Source organism: Pelobates fuscus, chromosome 9 (assembly GCF_036172605.1).
Source record: "Pelobates fuscus isolate aPelFus1 chromosome 9, aPelFus1.pri, whole genome shotgun sequence".
Taxonomy (NCBI): domain Eukaryota; kingdom Metazoa; phylum Chordata; class Amphibia; order Anura; family Pelobatidae; genus Pelobates; species Pelobates fuscus.
Window position 1 is genome coordinate 111,786,861 of NC_086325.1, and position 20,206 is coordinate 111,807,066.

A 20,206-nucleotide genomic window follows, 5' to 3' on the forward strand; every position below is an offset into this window, starting at 1 on the left:
CAACAAATGCCCTTCTTCTATCAAAGAGGGAGAGAGGCCACAGAGGGCAAGCTGCAACACAGGGGTAGGGAACCCTCGGCCCTCCAGATGTTTTGAAATACATCTCCCTTGATGCTTTGCCAGCATTATGGCTGTAAGAGCATTACAGCCATAATGCTGGCAGATGTAGTCCAAAACATCTGGAGGGCCAAAGGTTCACCGCCCATGCTGTAACACAACCTTTCTTTAGGAAATGTGATCCTTTACATTCTTTTCAAACTGGGTGGCAGACTCACCCATATTCTCTACAGCTGATCACAGGTCCGATCTATGGATTGTCAACATGATCAAGGGTTACTACATAGATTTCTATAATTTCTATGGATAACAATGCCAATCTAGTTGACTTGCGTACAGCAAGAGAATTCAGTTTTGCCAAACCTTTTTTTTTCCAAAAATAGTGAGCTTTTCATCTCACCCAAATTTTGGTCATATGTTGGACCGGCACAGAAGACTTTTTGAGCTAGGTTCCTTTGAAAAGACATTAGTTGAAGGCAGCATGTGCAGAAGGGTCAATACCTGCCTGAAAGGATGAGGCACTGGCAGATAGGCCTGTGCACTGGTGCAGGCTGCTGGTTTGACCCTGGTCTCATGAATTAACTCTCTCTTGGATGGCAGACCCACATCTCTGGTGGTACGTCCAGGAAATTGGTAGGACCAGGGCAAGCCATACCATTATACTGACAGTCCCAGTAGATTTAGATCATCAACAATTTTTCAACATTTGAAAATTACAGTTCACATGCCATGCTTTCAGACTTTCTTTAGTACCTTGGTGCTTCAACAAGTTACTGAAACCAGTGGTTGTGAAACTGCAAAGCATAGAATTTCAAATGATAATTTAGTTGGCTGACATTTTTAATAAGTCTCAAAATATAAATACCATTCATCTTCATCCCCAGGACATACTTGAAAACAAGAGAAATCTAAATGTATCTTTCCTGGTAAAATATTTTATAAATAAATACAGCTTGGACAATCACTATTTTAAAGAGCCTCAATTTTTGTATGAATTGGAATAAATCACTTTTGATCCCTTCTAAATCTATAGAATTCCTTGGTTTTCGGGTGGATTGCAATAACCAGATACTGAGTTTACCGCAGAAGAAATTGAAGCCAATTCGAAGCCAAAGAAATCAAGGCAGTTCTATGGAAGGATCATTTGTCACTTTGGCAATTGGCATATTGAAGACCTTGTAACAGCATCCATTCAAGTATTTCTTCTGGTTCTGCGACATTAACAAGCATTTCAACACGTGAAGGCAAGATGTTTTCTGCAAGTTTTTTCTTGTTTGGACAAGATTCCCTTATCAATTAATGCAAGAGAAGAATATGATGGTTTAAATAAATAGACACATGGAACAGGAAGCCAATATTCTCTTAAGTTACAGGTATCTCCATATATTCTGATGCCAGTCTGCTTGATTGGGGAGCGGAGCACATTCCAGATATATTACCACAGGAGGGAAAGACACAATGGTTTATTTAATGGTAGATGTTTGAATGTCACATTATTATTTATAATTAAAAAACACTGTAGGCACCATAACCACTTTAATGGATTGAAATAGTTATGCCAGCTGAGGTCTTGGACGTCCATGTTTCTGATGCCAGTTCCTTGCACCAGTTTTGGTGCCACTGCACTGGGAACAACCCACTAGACTTGCAGTTTTGGAGAAGCTCTGACCCAGTCATCTCGCCATCACTATTTGTCCCTTATCAATGTCATTCAGATCTTTTCGCTTGCCCATTTTTCCTGCTTCAAACACATTAAATTCAAAAACTGACTGTTCAGTTGCTGCCTAATATATTCCAGCTCTTGTCAGATGCCATTGTAAGAATATAATCAATGTTATTTACTTCACCTGCCAGTTGTTTTAATGTTGTGGCTGATAAATTTAAGCGTCAGAGTGTAAATTATAAAAGCTATTAATTGGCAAAGCATTTCAATCTGGATTTGTTTTGGTATGTAAAAAAACAGTGCTGAGCTGAATTCTTTCAGAGAACACTGGCATATTATTACTACGATTGTACTTGCATACATACTGCCATTTATATACACAAACATCAACATTCACCAGCACAACACACAATAACACTGACATTGTACAAAACAAATCTGGCATGCGCTCACACTGATAATGCATGCATTCTTACACACAGATACAGCACACAAACAGTGACATGCATTACACTGACATTATATACACAGATCACACTGAAAGCTGAATATACACTTAAGTGCACTTAAGTGTTATGTACCTTGTGTGTAGTAACAAACAAAAGGTAACTCATTTACACATGATGTGTAATCCAATCCTTTGTCATCACCTTGCAAAATATGGCATCCTTTGGATTGTCCTAAAAAGAGGTAAAAACACACTTATAAAACGAAAGCAAGTTTTAAGCATGAGTAATTTAATTCCTTGACTCAGAGTCAGATGAATAGTTTTAAAATATGGATGAAATAGATTTTGCTTATCTGGAAGTAACAAGTCTGGCAATCAGAGGTCAGTCTGCTGGTGCCTCAGTGACCCCTAGTTTTATCCAAACCTTTCAAAGGTTTGAACTACAACTGAGATGGTGCTCAGAGTCTAAATGCCACTATACAATGTACGTATCTGGTACATTGTATAGTGGCATCTAGATGGCTCTTTTAACTTGCTTTATTCAAATCCATTACTGAAGAATACATGTTAACAAGTAGACTTTTATAACAATTTTCTAAACAGATTTTTTTTTTTTTTAACAATTTTAACCTGAGAACGTTTTTTCACTTAAAAGGCTCATATGATATCTGGTGATGTTTATGGATGAGAGGGACATAAGATTAAGGATAGAGGTTTAGGGTTCATAGATATGTCAGGAGTGCTTTCCTTTGATGTCAAAGTGTAGAGTTCCACAGCACCTAGAAGGCCACACTTTTTTCTAACTTTTCCTTAACCTTAAGACTTGTTGAACCCCTTGCATAACCTTAAAAAAATTAGACTCTTAAAGGGACACTTTAACTCATAAAGGACTTAGGCTTTCTGAAGCACTATATGTGTGAAGAGTGTGTCCTCTTTTTTTCACTTTACAAAAAGTATTTTGATAGAAATTAGCATTTTCATAAATTAACCTTGTTACACTCCCTTTGCTGTCAGTCTAACAACCGGTCAGGTTACTTCCTGGTAATTTAGCTCCATGGAGCTCAACTCCAGAGGGAGGAAATTGCTTAGAGCACTTGCCTTGAAAATACTTCTCATTGTGAAGTCTGTAATTGGATAGCCATACCAAGTCTGGGCTGGGGAGGAAGTGGAGTACTTGCAAAGGCTTCAGACAAGTGATCTTCAGCTTTTGCAAGCTGTTTTTAGATATACACCAAATAAAAAAAAAAAATGCATAATGAAATGCATGCATACTAAATGTGTCGTTATTTTTTGGGGAGGGGCAGTGGAGTTTTCCTTTAAACATACAGTATCCTACTTACTGATGTATCTTTTTATGTGGTGGTATTGATGTGGCAAAACCAACCTCGCCACTGGGCCCTGGAGAAGCCTGTTTGCTAGCCTCCTACCTGCTGACTATGGCCCCTGGGTTATTTGGGGCATATTGTACTTTATATTGCTGCAACTGGCCCTTTTAAAATCATCGATGGACATATTAGGACTTTTGGGGATTGTGGCGAAACCGACCTCGCCACATGTCCTTGGAGGGGGCCGATTGCCCGCCTCTTGCCTTTGGACTATGGACCAGACTTTATGGGAATGTGATACCCCAGATAGCTATACCATGGAGCCTATTCATAATGAAAGACTATGGGAAAGACTTTAGCTCCATGGCAATTGTACTGTGTGAGTAGGATCTGCGCGCTATTCGGTAGTTTTGTGCGCGCAGATCCCAGCTATCTGGGGATAGGTGAAATGTCTGTGTGTTATGTGTAAAAGGTGAATTTATGTATTTTAAAGTGTTTTACTGTCTTTGTGTCCCCATGTGCTTAATGGAGTCTGTCTCTGTGCTGGGAGATAATTGGATTACTTCTCCAGCACAGAGAAGGCCCTGGAAAGCTAGGGGTTTTAAAAGATACTTTTAGTAACTTTTGAACCCCTGGTCTGATCCATGCCATTTTTTAATATGTTGTTCCCCTGAATGGATTGATTGTGGATATGTATTTTTATGTGAATGTGATGTATGGTTTTAGAGTTAGGAAAGTTGTGTAAAAGTATATTTTAAACTGTATGCATAATGGGATTATGTGTCACACTAAGGGGAGGGGATGTGTGGGAGGTAACATCTATGTCATTGGTTCTTTTATGCCTCCCCCTGGGTGTGGCCTGTATGTGTGAGTTGGAAATAAAAGCCAGGCTGGATGAGCCAGTCCTCAGTTCCTGTTTTACCCTCAAAGTGATGTGTCGTCTCATTATTGGGGGAAGGATTTATTGCATGCTGTTCCAGTTGACTGCTAGGAGTACAAGCCTATTCGTATGGTTCCTATTCAATGGTCTACAGCATTCATATGCTTGGGATAATTTAAAGGTTTCTCTGATTCGGTGATTGTGGTGTCTGCCAGAGTGCTTGGAGTCCTCAGGAAGCACTAGGAGCATCCATTAACGGAGGTACTCAGTCGGGGTGCCAGGTGATCCGTTACAATTGATATTGCATAGGACTGCAGCACCATTATTATGTTGCCCTACAGAGGTTTTCTATAGACTATAAACTGTTGGACGTGTTTTAATAAAAATTGCTACCGATAAGTAACTATGACATTCAGTTCACTTTATTTGTATTCTCTTTTCAAAACTATTTATGATTTTGTTTTGTAAACACTTACCCGGACAAGCCACTGGAATATCAAATTCTTGTAAAGCTGTTTCTTTATCCAACTTGTGTGTATTCCAATTAAAAATAATGTATTTTTCTGAAAAACTGCATGATCTGACCTGTTCTATTTCATCATCATTGAGCACTTTTCTCCAGATATTCAGGTATGTAATATTACCGCTGAATGAATCTTTCTGTTTGAAACTACCTCCAAAGGTATCTTGATCTTGGCCCACAATAAATATACCACCTTTCATGATTTCCTGGAAGGCATAGATGTTGGTGGATGTAGCTTTCATTTGTCCATCAGCATACAAAGCCCATGTGCCATTCAAAGTATTCCAGGTAACACAGAAATGATGCCAGAGTCGATCAATGTTGAACATGGGTGAGAATGGTGTATGTTGACCATGAACTAGTATGGCAAACTGAACTTGCCCATCTTTCAATAGACCTCTCAACTGGAACTCATTGAAAAAAGTTGGCACTGCATAAGAAAAAATTGTTTCAGAAATTCCGTCTGTACCTTCCCATTGGATATATGCACAAACTGTAACTTCTGGTAGAGGCTTAAAGTTCACCAGTAATCTTGCATACTTAGAGTCACTCTGGTTCTTAAAAAACAAGGCTGTGAGAGACTGTGGCCCTGAAAATAAATATAGAAATGTTATAAGTTATCAAAAACATTTATAAAATCATTGTACAGAAAACAACTGACATGGAAAATGGACGTAATAAGACGTGGCCTTTTTTTATAATTGTTTGAATAGTTACTATAATTAAGAAAATAAAGTGTCATGTATTTGTCTTTTATATATATATATATATTTGTTAAATACACAAATCCAACTTATGTTACTATTAAAAGGACACTATAGGCACCCAGACAACTTTATCTCAATGACCCTGCAATTGAAAATATTGCCATTCTGCAGGAATCGCAATATTTTCATTGCAGGGTTTCAATGCCTCTAGAAGCTGTCATTCAGACAGCCATTAGAGGTGCTTCCGATGAAATAGAAGAGTAAAGCTATTTGAATCAGATTGTCTGAAAGAAACAAATCTGATTGGCACAGCACAGCATTTTGACACATATGGGCACTAACCTACCAATTCTTATGGAAAAGCATTTATTGGCTAAGATCCTCATTCTCAATGATCTCAGCCAAGGAGGCAGAGCTTTCCGCTGAGAATGGTGCTGCAAGGGTGAAAAAGTGTGTAAAATACCTTTATCTTCCTGAAGGGGGGGGCAGGTGTCTAAACATCAAACAGGACACTATAACATTAGGAATACACATTTGTATTCCTAACACTACAGTGTTCCTTTAATGCATGGTGTCTGGTTCTAGACAGACGGACCATTCTCTTACAAAGTCTCAGGACATTCATTACGCTCTATGATTTCAGGGCATCTTACTTCCTTCTGTTTTATGATGTATATTTGTAGGCAGTTGATGAGACTTGGATTAAATCTGCTTTTATATTCAGGGTATTTTGCTTAGATGCAGCGTCAGCAGGCTGTAAAAACAAGGTCCCTATTAATATAATAGCTAGGATGACAGGTTTCTTATTGCTTTGCAAGTTTATTTAAACACAGAGTTTATGCACGCCATTAGTCAGTTGGTTACTCTGTGATTATAAATGGCATTTGTGAGATTTTAATGCTGTATAGAAGAAAACTGTAAATTTTCCAGTACATGAAAACAGAGTCATATTCAGAGAGTAAAATTTGCCAAAATAATAACAACTTGATGAGATCACAGAATGCATATTTTACTCTTTACTGCATTCTTAGTGGTTCCGTGATCGTGTGCCATTCCCAAAGGTTCTGCAACATTGATGGCACCAGGTATTGATATAAAAGCATAGCTTATGTTTCAGTGTATGTGATTTGGTAGTTTCTGATAACTGGTTTGGGGTCTGAATAATTATGCAAATCACTGTATTAAATATAGTGATGAATGTATGTTACATGTTTTAGCTGTCATTTTGGTTTTACAGACTTTTGCCAGTAGAACTAATCTTGAAACATTTGAATACACATGTAAATTGGAAGATAAAAGTACAGAAAAGGGTGCGTCTGTGAGGAATACATTTAGAAATAGAATAAAATAAATATAAAAATGTATAATCATATATATTTTTATATTTTATATTTATTTTTTATATTTATCAATTTATTCCTCACAGGCACACCCTTTTCTGCATTTTTATCTTCCAATTTACGTTTGTATTGGGGGGTACTAGAGGGGACCCCTCTCGTTATAGGTGTGCTGCCTACACTTTTTATAATATATCTCCAGTGGCGTGTTAGAGCTGATCCTTATTTGACTTTTCTTTTTGAATACACATGTAAAATGCCTGTATGAATTCAAAAGGAGGAGCAACTCACACTGTTAAACATAGATATTGTAAAACAAAGCTGTTCTGTATGATAGGATACATTTGCAGGTTGTTCTCCCTCTATGGAAACTTACGCGATGAAGCTGAATTTGCCTTTTTGAGCCAAATAGGGAATTGCACCAGGTTAGACTGCAGCAGGTTTTGAGTAACCTTCAGGTTACCATTTTCTTCAGAAAGCAGAGATGCGAATTTGTGCTCACAATACTTCTCAGCATTCCACTGATCAAGAGGTTTGCTGATATACTCATATACTCCTTGATGTGTTTCAATGAAAGTCACAGATGTATCTGAACCTGAAAGAGAGTAGAACATTTAAGAAATGCTTCCAATACTAGTCTTTACTAGAGGGATAAAGAGAAACTTCATGTTGATAGGAAATGGTAACTCAAAAATAGATGGGCACTCAATCAACAATCACACAAGGATTCCTAAAATCAGGAAGTAAACAAATGACCAAAACAATATATTGATGAACCGCATCCAACAAAATGACTTTTTTTTAAAAAAAAGCCTCTTATGTGTAATAGTATATAGTAATTATACTTATATGTAATAGTATATACAATTTGTACATACATGAATCAATACTGTCTTTACTGTTGCGTTTGCATTCTTTACACCAAAGTGCATAAATGTTCGGGCCGTTGTGACTGTAGTTGTTGGAGAAGTTTATTGGTCTTAAAATCACCCACAGCTCAAACCTCAAGATTGTGGGCATTTGTAATTAAACCCCACCCTCCTCACCCTTACAACCTATAATTCTTAAGATAGGACCTCTTTATTTCCAGGTCTAACCTGACTATCTGTTATGGCACACTTCAACCAACTTTGCCTGAGGTAAGGGTCGAGTATGGCTTTTTGTCCCAGACCACAATGTATTTTTCTACATTACATTTCACATTCCATTTAAGTGCCCAGACCCCCATTTTATCTAAATCCCTCTGCAGTGAAGTAATATCCTGCTTACCTTGTATTACTTTACAGACACAACTGGAAGAACACAGCCCTGAGACTCTATGTACCATAATCACTTCAATAGGTTGTAATAGTTAAGGTGCATAGAGTGCCATTTCAATGTTTTGTTTAACTACATGTAAAATGTAGCCTTATTATGGAACACTACAGTCCTTTGAATCAGTTACTTCAATACTAATAGATGGGGCATCTTTGAGCTCTTATACTGCTAGCTATCAAACAAGCCATGATAAATGTGACAACGGTGTGAAAGAGAACCAACACATGTAAGCACTTACCTATAGTGTGTGTATGATTGGAGCTCAAGACCCCCGACGAGCTTTCCAAACCTCTGATCTGCAAAATAGAGGAAAGCAGAGCAGAGGTAATGTCACTACGTATTACTACATTGCCAAATGCCAATCGAGAAGGAATAGCCATTAAATAACTTGGTACAACATTAAGCAAAGGATGTTTTTGTTTTTATGTATTGAGAAATATATGCAATCATCTCATAATTTTAGTGATGTGAAATACATGATGATAAAGTAACTTCATGACAACACAATATAACTATTACTAGCTATGGCCTTAACATATAAGTGATGGTTACGATGACACTTAAAACATGAATCAGGTATAATAATAATAATAGATTCCTGAGAAAGATTAAGAAGTAGGGGCCATGCGCCATCTGTTACCTTGTATTTCCCTCCACAGCTCACCAATTATGCAATTATGCAAAATATTTCCTATAATCTAGCACTTATTTTAAGAACTATGCATCTTGTATATGCTGGCTAGCAAAGTAAGCATTATATGGGCATTTAAATGTACTGTTTAAACAACAGAAAAGCAGATACCTCCCCCATTCCATGTTCGAACAATGGGCTTTTGGTAAAAGAGACATGATTCACAGCCTCTTTCTTGTTCTCAGCAGACACGGACTATTATGCAAGTGAGAACTTTCTTATTGCAGGAGATTTGGGGGGGCGTGCCATTAGAAAGTAAGATAATGATGGATTTCCAGGAACAGCCCACGTTTCTTAAGAAATGTTGCAGCCAGTTCACACTGAAACAGTGGGTTATTTTTGCATCATGGGGCACACACATAGCACATAAAAAATGTATTATCATAATCTCCACTGATTTTGTCATTTCTAAACAAAAATGTTAAGGGTACAAAAAACACTGTAGCAACAACCTATTATATTTACATTATACTGAAATATGTGTTAGGGTTACATATATTACTCCTTTTTAAAAAAAAAAAAAAAGAAAAAATGCTATTCCACCCATAGGACCAAAAAAATATGTGTTTTCTTATGTGCTTGTTCGGCTAACTATTGAAACTTGTGCAGTCAATCCATCACTATGAATTTCAAGCAGACTTGGATCCCTGCGTAATCTTGGTTATGGTCACTGTATAATTAATTAATTAATTCATTGAATTAATGATTAATACGTATTAAGGTTTCTGAAGGGGGAGGGTTTAAGAATTGAAAGGGGCAGTAGTAGATCTTTTTATAACTTTTTTTAAGGATTGCACTGGCAATCTATACCCTGTGAGTGACAGGAAAGCTTAAAAATCAAACAAAATGGGTTATGATTGTTGTACTACATAATGTTGGTGTTTAATACAGAGGTGTGTTTGTATGTAGTGTTGATGTTTGAATGCAAGGGTGTATTTGTGTGCAGTGTTGGCGTTTCAATGCTGAGATGTATGCACAGATACACATACAGCCACACACGCACTGTGATACACAGACACACACTGACACACATGTAGATACACAGACACATATATACACAATGACACACATACAGATACAGGCACAAAGATACATAAACTGACACACATACCGCTACAGACACACGCTGACATACATGCAGGTACACAGATACACACACATATATACACACTGACACACAGATACACATACTGACAACATACAGATACACAGATACACACACCGACATACAGACAGATACATACAGTGACAGACAGAGATACACATACGCTGACAGGCAGAGAGATACACACACACACACACACACTGACAGACATACAGATACACACACACAAACTGACAGACATACAGATACACTCACACTGACACAAATACAGACACATATGCTGGTCAAAGTTTACACTTTTATAGCCACCTTCCAGTTTCCTAACTTTTGGGTGCAGGAGGGTGGTTTCCCTGGGGTCCAGCATGTTGGTTGAGGCTATTTGGAGTTAGGGGTTGGCTCTCCCAGCTCGGCACCCCTCCTCTTTGCCTTCTGCTACTCTCTCCCATGCGGCTCCAGTCTGTCTAGGAGGAAGTGACAGGCCCTCACTTCCTCACATGTAGATACACAGACACATATATACACAATGACACACATACAGATACAGGCACAAAGATACATAAACTGACACACATACCGCTACACACACACACTGACATACATGCAGATACACACACAGATATACACACTGACACACAGATACATATACTGACAACATACAGATACACAGATACACACACCGACATACAGACAGATACATGCAGTGACAGAGATACACATACGCTGACAGGCAGAGAGATACACACACACACACACACTGACAGACATACAGATACACACCCACTGACAGACACACAGAAACACACACACAAACTGACAGACATACAGATACACTCACACTGACACAAATACAGACACATATGCTGGTCAAAGTTTACACTTTTATTGCCACCCTCCAGTTTCCTATCTTTTGGGTGCAGGAGGGTGGCTTCCCTGGGGTCCAGCATGTTGGTTGAGGCTATTGGGAGTTAGGGGTTGGCTCTCCCAGCCCAGCACCCCTCCTCTTTGCCTTCTGCTACTCTCTCTCATGCGGCTCCAGTCTGTCTGGGAGGAAGTGACAGGCCCTCACTTCCTCCCATGCTGCTGATTATAAGGACCACAGTTTCCGACTTGGCCCCTTCTGACAAACACCCACTGGGTGCCCTAAATACATGGGCCACCAAACACGTGATAGGCCCCCGTAGTAAGCAGGCCCTGTTGCAGCCAACCCCTGTTGGCACCCATGGCCAGCAGGAGGTGTGTTAAAATAAAGAGGAGACATTCTTAGGTCCCCCACCCACTTTCATCGGGCGGGACTACTATAATACGGTATTTAGGGAGAAGGACCAAGTGTTCCTTCCCCCCAATCCCCCACCAATTGGTGCAAGGTGGGGCCCTAATCAAATGAAAAGGGGAAGTACCTAGTGTCCTCATCTTTCCCTCCACCCAGCTTGTAGTCTGATCCTGGGGTAGTTAGAATCAGTGTTTTGCGGCTGATCACAGCACAAGCAACACAGATACTCACTTCAATGCACTGTTTTTGTCATATCTATTTGGTTATGGTAAAGAAGTTGTTAACAGTTGCTTTGTACACCATCTCGTGTACTTTCATGTAAGACACTTTTTCAATGCTTCCTCTCCTTCACTCGACACACCCTATTCTCATATAAATTCTGCACAAGAAACAGAGCTATTCATACCAGAATAAAGTAAACAAGGAATTGATTTGAGATATTGATTCATTGTTACTCTCAATATATTTCCCTATTTTACATAGAAAATAAATGCATCATACCAGCAGGAAACATAATAAGAAGCTGCATACAGACTTTTCATTTCTTCCCATATTTCAATATTCCTTGATCTGCCGTGCCAACTGTATGAATAGAATGAAAAAGATCAGAATGTGAGAAATAGAGGCTTGCCCGTTATATCTAATTTGGGGAATCATAACCCCTTATAGATCAATATTATTTTGTAGTATATAGTTCAAGTACAGAGTCCAGTTGTACTGTGGGTACCTGTATAATGAAAATTCTTTATTCTAAAATGTATTCTATTCATTTTTATATATATATATTTTTGAGCTATCCAACTATACAATGTAGCCTGTAAATTATAAAAAAAAATATCTTAAACAAAACATCATAATTAGCACAACATTAGCACTATATAAATATAATATAATAAACACCTTTTTTCAATTTTATTAAAGACACGGAGGCTCATATTATGCTGCGTTCTTTCTTAATTTTCCCTGAGCAGTAAAAAAATAGTTTACAAACGCATTAAAAAAACATAAAAATAATCATGTGTCCTAGTAACAAGGTCAGCAACTCTTCGGTATAATGGGCAAAGCCAAACCAACTACTTCCTCTTTCTTTGCTGCTCACTCAGTTAAGTAGAACCTGAATCCCATGGTTTTCATATTGTGGGATCTGTATTTATATATTTGACATATTTTTGACATATATTATCTTTCATGTAATTGTATATGTGAATTTCTGATATGTTCCGTTATATTATTATTGCATTTTACCTTATCTGTAAGTAGTTAGATATTTTATTATTTCCTTTTATGATTTCTGTCATGTACATTTAATTTTGTATATTCTAATATCCCTTAGTTGTTTCAATATACCTCTGTTCCTCGTTTTTATTCTGTTGTAGGGCTCCCCTGCCCGTTTTTTTTTCATACTTTCCGTTTCTCTATTTCGTTTCTCTATCCTGTTCGAGCACTGTCCTTCCTGTCCACTCACCATACGAATGCACACGTACAGCACTTTCACCATTAACGCTCATTCATATTTTTTTCTCGATTGAGCTAGGTTCTCATATGACGGCTATCTTTTTGGCTTCTATTTCGGATCCCGGCAGCCATTTTTTCAGCTTTCGCATGCTTTTGGCTTATTCCTGCCGCCAGACTGCCGCTCACGCTCTGTGGGTGTTTAGTAGTACTGGCATTTGGACGGCTCCTTGTCTCTGCCGTCAGTGAGTTTTGTTAAAAACTATTTTCTGTTCTCTTCACTTCTCCTACCCTTATATTTTCTTACTCCTTGTGGGTTATTCAACCTTGAAGAGTTGGCTTAAATATATTTATTTTTATATCTATTATATATATTTTTATATCTTGTGGCCTGTATATTGCCTGCTATTAATATACTATGCAGTCTAATAAGGACCTGCCTGCTCCTACTGGATCACAGGCTATCCCTCAAATTCCTGTGGGTTTCTCCCCTATGGCCTCTGCAGATGAGGCGTATTTTGCTATCTCGGATGAGATGCAATCTATTCTGGACGCTACCATGTCCAAATCAATGTCCAAAGTATTAGCCTCTGCCATGGACGTTATGTCTACATCTTTATCCAAGATGTTTACATGATCCTTATTACAAGCTCAAATGTCGGCCCCTCCGACCTCTCAGATGGTCACGATACCCCCTGCCTCTCAGACCTCTCAGCCATGCCATAAAGCACTGGCAAAAACAAAACATGCCTCTAAAACTATTAAGATGGACAGTATACCACCTGTCACAGATGGCACAGGTGTGAATTCAAAGCTTAAAAGAGCCCCTGACCAGGCAAAAGCGGCCAGGTTATGGAAACATAACCCAACCTGATTCTTCTGAGTCAGAACTCATGAGGATGTGTATGATCAGGAGTCCGCTTTGGATCCGTCTGATGATTTATCTGACCCTGAGTCAGACTATGCAATAGTGGAAGTGGCTTTGGTCCTTGCTCAGCCCCTAGACACGCTGATTATCCATGGATGGATTCAGCACTTGATTTGCCTGGTCTGCAATGCCAATATGGCACTAGCCACTGAATGGCACAAGTCTATTCTTTTAAAAATTGAGCCAAAATTGAGGAACCTAGCGCTTAATGAACCAGGTGCTCAGGGCTTCTTATTCGGGGATTCCTTCATTAAAGACTTAAGATCCAATGTTCAAACCTTCATGGCCTTAGATAAGGCTCAAGCCAATATGAAGAGTGTGTTCCACCCTAAGATTTTTGTTGGTGCTGGAAGAAGCAGGAGCAGTCTGTCAGTTCGTTATCCAAGAGGTTCGTTTAGACTGAACTGAGGTTCCTATACAGCAGGGGTGGGGAACCTTCAAACCTCCAGATATGTTGGGCTACATTTCTCTTGATGCTTTGCCAGCATTATGGCTGTAAGAGCATTATGGGAGATGTAGTCCAAAACATCTGGAGGGCCGAAGGTTCCGCACCCCTACTATATAGGTTGAAACAATTTTCCTGACCAAAGATCCATGCCAACGAGGTGCTCTTTCGGGGGATGCCCCTGTGGTAAGTGTTTTCAATCACCTTTCGTCACTAATAGCTGTGGGGGGCCTTTATTACATAAGATTCTTGGGTTCTCCAGACTGTACACGGTTACAGGGTCGGTGCAAGGATTCTTGCCGCCCTAGGCAAAGATCCATTTTGCCGCCCCCTCTTGAATGCAACTACACTCTCTCAGAAGTTTATTCACTTAACTATGAAATCAGTGAATTGGAAATCGAATTGCATAGTTTAAGCAAAAACAGCTGGACTGTGACTGTAGCGGAGTTGGCGAATTCTTCTAAATGGTATACATTTTGCCATTTGGTTTTTAATTAGGTCTGATCAGCTGTCCCTTTCCTCCATAGTGCCCAATCTCTCTCATTAGCGTTTATCCCCAGCTTTCTCCTTTGTTTCTGTTTCCAAAAGATTGCAGTCTCTATGTTTATGATTTATCTGCTCACTCTATGCCACTGATTCTCTCCAGCCCGTTTCTCTTTATTCCAATAGGGTTATTCAATAAAGTGAGAATTGTTGGGAATTCAAATTGAACTTCTAATTTCAATAGTCAAAACACCCGTTACCATTCTCCAGATTTGGCTACTCTGCCCTTACACTTACAATTCTCACTTTAGTGAATAACCCGGTAATTATCTTCTGTCAATTTCTCTTCTTTTCTTTTCCCTGTCTATTCATTAAACAGTGAGTTGAAATATAACTTGAAACATTTAGGCCAAAACAGAAGAGTTGTATAAAGTCATCTCAACTTATTCAAATCACTGTTTAGTGAATAGACTCCTAAGTGTCTAAGGGAAAGCAGAGAGACCAGTGATAAATTTAGGGAAAGGGAACAGACCGGGAAGGCAATAAGGAAAGGGATAGAGAGATTGTTGAGGTTTTTAGGAAACCGATACAGACTATGAGACATTTTAGGAGAGACACAGTGAGCATTTAGGGGGGGAAAAAAAAACTGTCCAATATGAACACACACATTCAGTACACACACACTGCCAATACATACACCCATACACACACACACACAGACTGCCAATACATAAAACCATACACGCACGCTGCCTAATATATACATTCAACCAAACACACTCACTGCCCATTATATACATACTGCCTAATACATTCATCCATACGCACATACTGCCCAACACATTCATCCATACGCACATACTGCCCAACACATACATCCATGCGCACATACTGCCCAACACATACATCCATGCGCACATACTGCCCAACACATACATCCATGCGCACATACTGCCCAACACATATATCTATGCGCACATTCTGCCCAACACATACATCCATATGCACATACTGCCTAATACACACATCCATACGCACATACTGCCGAACACATACATCCATTCGCACATACTGCCCAACACATACATCCATACGCACATACTGCCCAACACATACATCCATGCGCACATAATGCCCAACACATACATCCATACGCACATACTGCCTAACACATACATCCATACGCACATACTGCCTAATACACACATCCATACGCACATACTGCCTAATACACACATCCATACGCACATACTGCCGAACACATACATCCATGCGCACATACTGCCCAACACATACATCCATACGCACATACTGCCCAACACATACATCCATGCGCACATAATGCCCAACACATACATCCATACGCACATACTGCCCAACACATACATCCATACGCACATACTGCCTAATACACACATCCATACGCACATACTTCCTAATACATATGCATTTTACATTGAATACATTTATGGTTGTTATAAAAAAAATGTATTCAATTCATTTGGTGGGATTTAACTTATACTATTGTGCATTTAGTTTATGATAATGGTGGTATTTAATGTATGCTACAGGGAACTTGTCTAAAAGGCACACTGTAAGTAAAACTTTTTTTAAATATAATATATATATAATTATATTAATGTATTAGAAATATAACTGGTCACACACTCACTGGCACACACACATACACACACGTCACTTACACCCTCTCACCAACACACACACTCTTACTGACAAACACACACATACACACAAACACAATGTCACTGAAACATTCTCACTAACACACAGACACTCTCACTGAAATACACACACAAACAATGTCACTGACACCAGTTTACATATAGTCAGTTTATTATACACACACCCACAAACAAACTTAACACACCAATTTTCAAACATACACACAATAATAACCAGCTCCCCTTATGCCATACCTGTGCTAGTGATGTGACTGGAGGAGAAGGGGGCTATCTTTCAGCCTGCAGGTATCTGCCCTTGTTCCTGGGGAAGCAGGAGGGCAGGGCAGTGTGAGCACAGGCTGCTTCCTGCTCCCTCCAGAGTGCTTCCCGTGTTCACAGGCAGGGGGCAGTCAGGATACCAGGTCCCGGCTTTCCCTGTCTGCAGGAAGCAGAGTGCTCTGCTCGGGTGTTGGGGATTCAACAGACCCCCTCTCCCTGAGCAGATGATTGGCACTGCAGCTAGAGGGAGGCAGAGGGAGCACAGGATATGGCTGTGCTGGGGGGTGGCTAAACAGCCACTTACCCAGTGCTCCGACCCCAGGCAGGAGCAGCCCGCTGCCCACCCACAGGAGCAGCCCACCCAGAAACCTGCCGGTGGGCGCCCCCTGTAGGTCGGCGCCCCAGGCGAATGCCTAATTCGCCTTTATGGTAGCGCCAGCCCTGCATGGTTATTACATAGATTTAATCTCACTGCCTGTACAATGCTCACCCACCTGGAGGATTATTTTTTCCCAACTAGACACAGACCTCATCTCCAGAGAGATACTAGATTTGATGCACAAACATGCCATCTCGGAGATTCCGCTCAATACTCTGGGCTATGTAAACAATTTATTTTTGGTTCCACGAAAGGGATGATGTGATCAACTTAAAATAACTCATCCATCATGTAACGTACAATCACTTCAAGATGGAAGGTGTACATTGCTTAAGAGATTTGCTACAGCCTGTAGACTGGATGGCCAAATTGGAGCTAAAAGACGCCTACCTCATGGTATCCATCGTAAGTTGCCATCGAGACTTCCTACAGTTCATTTGGCAAGGACACAAATAGAGGTTCAAATGCCTACCATTAGGATTGTCTTCTGCCCCATGGTGCTTCACAAAACTCATGAAACCCGTAGTCTCTTTATTGTGAAGCCGAGGGGTACGCCTCATCATATACCTAGAAGACATCCTGATTTTAGCTCTAAGACCGTTACCCTTCTAGAAACTCATCTCTTGTGGACCATCACCTTGTTACAGAATCTAGGTTTCCTGGTTTATTGTGAAAACCCATTCTGACTCCATCACAACGCATCGAGTTCTTAGGACTCATAGTAGATCCACCCATCAAACCCTTTACCTGCCAACAATAAAACTGTCGACCATCAGGAAGGAGATTTATTGCATGCTCGCAGCTACCCGGCTCTCCCTAAAACACCTGTCACGCATGATTGGTCTCCTGGCAGCCTCTATATAGGCAATATTCCTAGGCTCCCTTCACTATTGGGCTCTTTAAAGATTACAAGCCTCCTACCTTAGAGGAGGCACTTTGTACAAGGATTTGGACTTTCTCGACACAGAAGCAAGAGACGAGCTCCAGTGGTGGCTTCTTCATATAAAGGCATGGTATGGATGCACCATATTTGCTACTACTCCAGACCTAATCATAGAGTCAGACACAAGCTTATACAGTTGGGATGCTCATTGTGGAGACATTGTAACCGGATGCAGATGGTTGGATGTAGAATCGACACTCCACATAAACTGCTTGGAACTTCTTGTCAGGTCCTTTGCAGTCTGCAGCCTGTCCCCTACACCATATGGCTCAAGATGGACAATGTATCAGCCGTCCGATACACCAACCACCTGGGTGTTATGAAATCCAAGATCCTGGCGAACATGACTTGTGACTTCTGGCATTGATTTGCCTGACACACGGCATATCAATTACTGCAGAATACATCCCCGGCCTCTCAAACTCTACAGCGGATTGGTATTCCCAACACCTCAGTGACTGGCATCTGAATCCCGAACTTTTCCGGAAGATCTCGAATCTCTGAGGTGCCTTAGAAGTGGACATCTTCACTTCCCGTCTGAATACTCAGCATGGTTTTCAGCTGGAGGCCAGAAATATTTATATATGAGATATAATGTAATATGAATAAAATCTGAAAAGAATGAGAAGATAAGACATTTTGTTCTTGTGACGAAGTGCCCTTCGCCACTTTGTCCTGGAGAGGCCTGCTTGCCTGCCTCCTCCCCTGCGACTATGGCCCTAGAAGATTGGGCCCTTTAAAAACAGTATTCGGCCCTAACAGAGTGCATGTCACTCATTCTGGCCCTTTAAATACAGTGGGGTCATTCGGTACTTGCCCTGTGTGAGCGTTGATACCCCAGATAGCTATGCCATGGAGCCTATTCATATAATGAAAGACTATGGGAAAGACTTTAGCTCCATGGCAATTTAACTGTATGAATAGGATCTGCGCGCTATTCGTAGTTTTGTGCGCTCAGATCCCAGCTATCTGGGGATATGTGAAATGTCTGTGTGTTATGTGTAAGGGGACTTTATGTATTTTAAAGTGTTTTATGTCTTTTTGCAACCATGTGCTCAATGGAGTCTGTCTCTGCCCTGGGAGGTAATTGGATTACTTCTCCAGGAGAGAGGGCTCTGTAAAACCGGTCTAAGCCGGAAAGCCATGCTTCATTTAGTCACAAAGGACTTTCCCTTAACTTTTGAACCCCTGGTCTGATTCGTGCCATTTTTTTAATATGTTGTTCCCCTGAATGGATTGATTATAAAAATGTAAGTTTTATTCATGTACTATGTAAAATCATAAAGTTATAAAAATGTATAAAAATGTGTAAGTTTTAGCTTGGAGATAATTGAGTAGATATAGTAGGAAACTCGATTATCTCCCAAGCAGAGGGGAGGGAAACTGTGGGCTGTACTATTATGTTATTGGTTGTTTTATACCTCCCCCTGGGTGTGTTCTGTTTGTACCTTTTTGTAATAAAAAGCAGGCTGGGTGTTCCAGTCCTCAGTTCTTCTTGACCCTTCAAAACGTAGCCTTGTCTCGTTATTGGAGGGAATTGCTGTATCACACTGGGGATTGCTATGCTCTGCATATTCCCCTGAGCTTTAATCACTTAGCTCTTTTAAGAGCTTGTTCCGGATACGCTCTCCTGGAGGAGAGGTCTTCCCCACACGGTCCTGGAGGACAGAAACTGATCCAGGGTGGAAGGAAGACGGCACGGCTCCAGTTAAGCTATGGCGGTTGTGGAGTGTGCGGTGGTTGTGGTGTCCAGTGCGGTGCTTGTGGTCCTCGGCGCAAGCTAGGAAGCGTCCATCAACGGAAGGCGTTCCGTTACAGTTCTCTACTTGTTATTTTCTTAGTTCTGCATGACATGTGAACTGTGAATACAAATTGAGTAAGGAGCACAACCATAAATGTTTATACACACAAAAAATCTTTATTCAATGGGTACACACTAATAGAATATCTCATTACATGAAAAACCAAGATATAAAGTCATATCATGTTGTAAAGCAACAATCAGAGAAATTCTGTATATATATATATATATATATATACAGGGAGTGCAGAATTATTAGGCAAGTTGTATTTTTGAGGATTAATTTTATTATTGAACAACAACCATGTTCTCAATGAACCCACAAAACTCATTAATATCAAAGCTGAATATTTTTGGAAGTAGTTTTTAGTTTGTTTTTAGTTTTAGCTATTTTAGGGGGATATCTGTGTGTGCAGGTGACTATTACTGTGCATAATTATTAGGCAACTTAACAAAAAACAAATATATACCCATTTCAATTATTTATTTTT

At 39.9% G+C, this 20,206-nt stretch overlaps 1 protein-coding gene across 1 annotated transcript in view; it reads right to left on the bottom strand.

Moving 5' to 3' along the window:
- The window catches only part of ADGRD2 (adhesion G protein-coupled receptor D2), a 642,889-nt gene that overhangs the window by 524,179 nt on the left and 98,504 nt on the right, over positions 1-20,206 (bottom strand). The window contains exons 2-6 of the mRNA XM_063432309.1: positions 11,825-11,905; positions 8,496-8,553; positions 7,317-7,535; positions 4,850-5,485; positions 2,302-2,400 (exon numbers count right to left, since the gene is read on the bottom strand). Of these exons, the coding sequence (XP_063288379.1) occupies positions 2,302-2,400; positions 4,850-5,485; positions 7,317-7,535; positions 8,496-8,553; positions 11,825-11,875 (1,063 nt within the window). The 5' untranslated portion in view covers positions 11,876-11,905. The remainder of the gene's footprint in view (positions 1-2,301; positions 2,401-4,849; positions 5,486-7,316; positions 7,536-8,495; positions 8,554-11,824; positions 11,906-20,206) is intronic.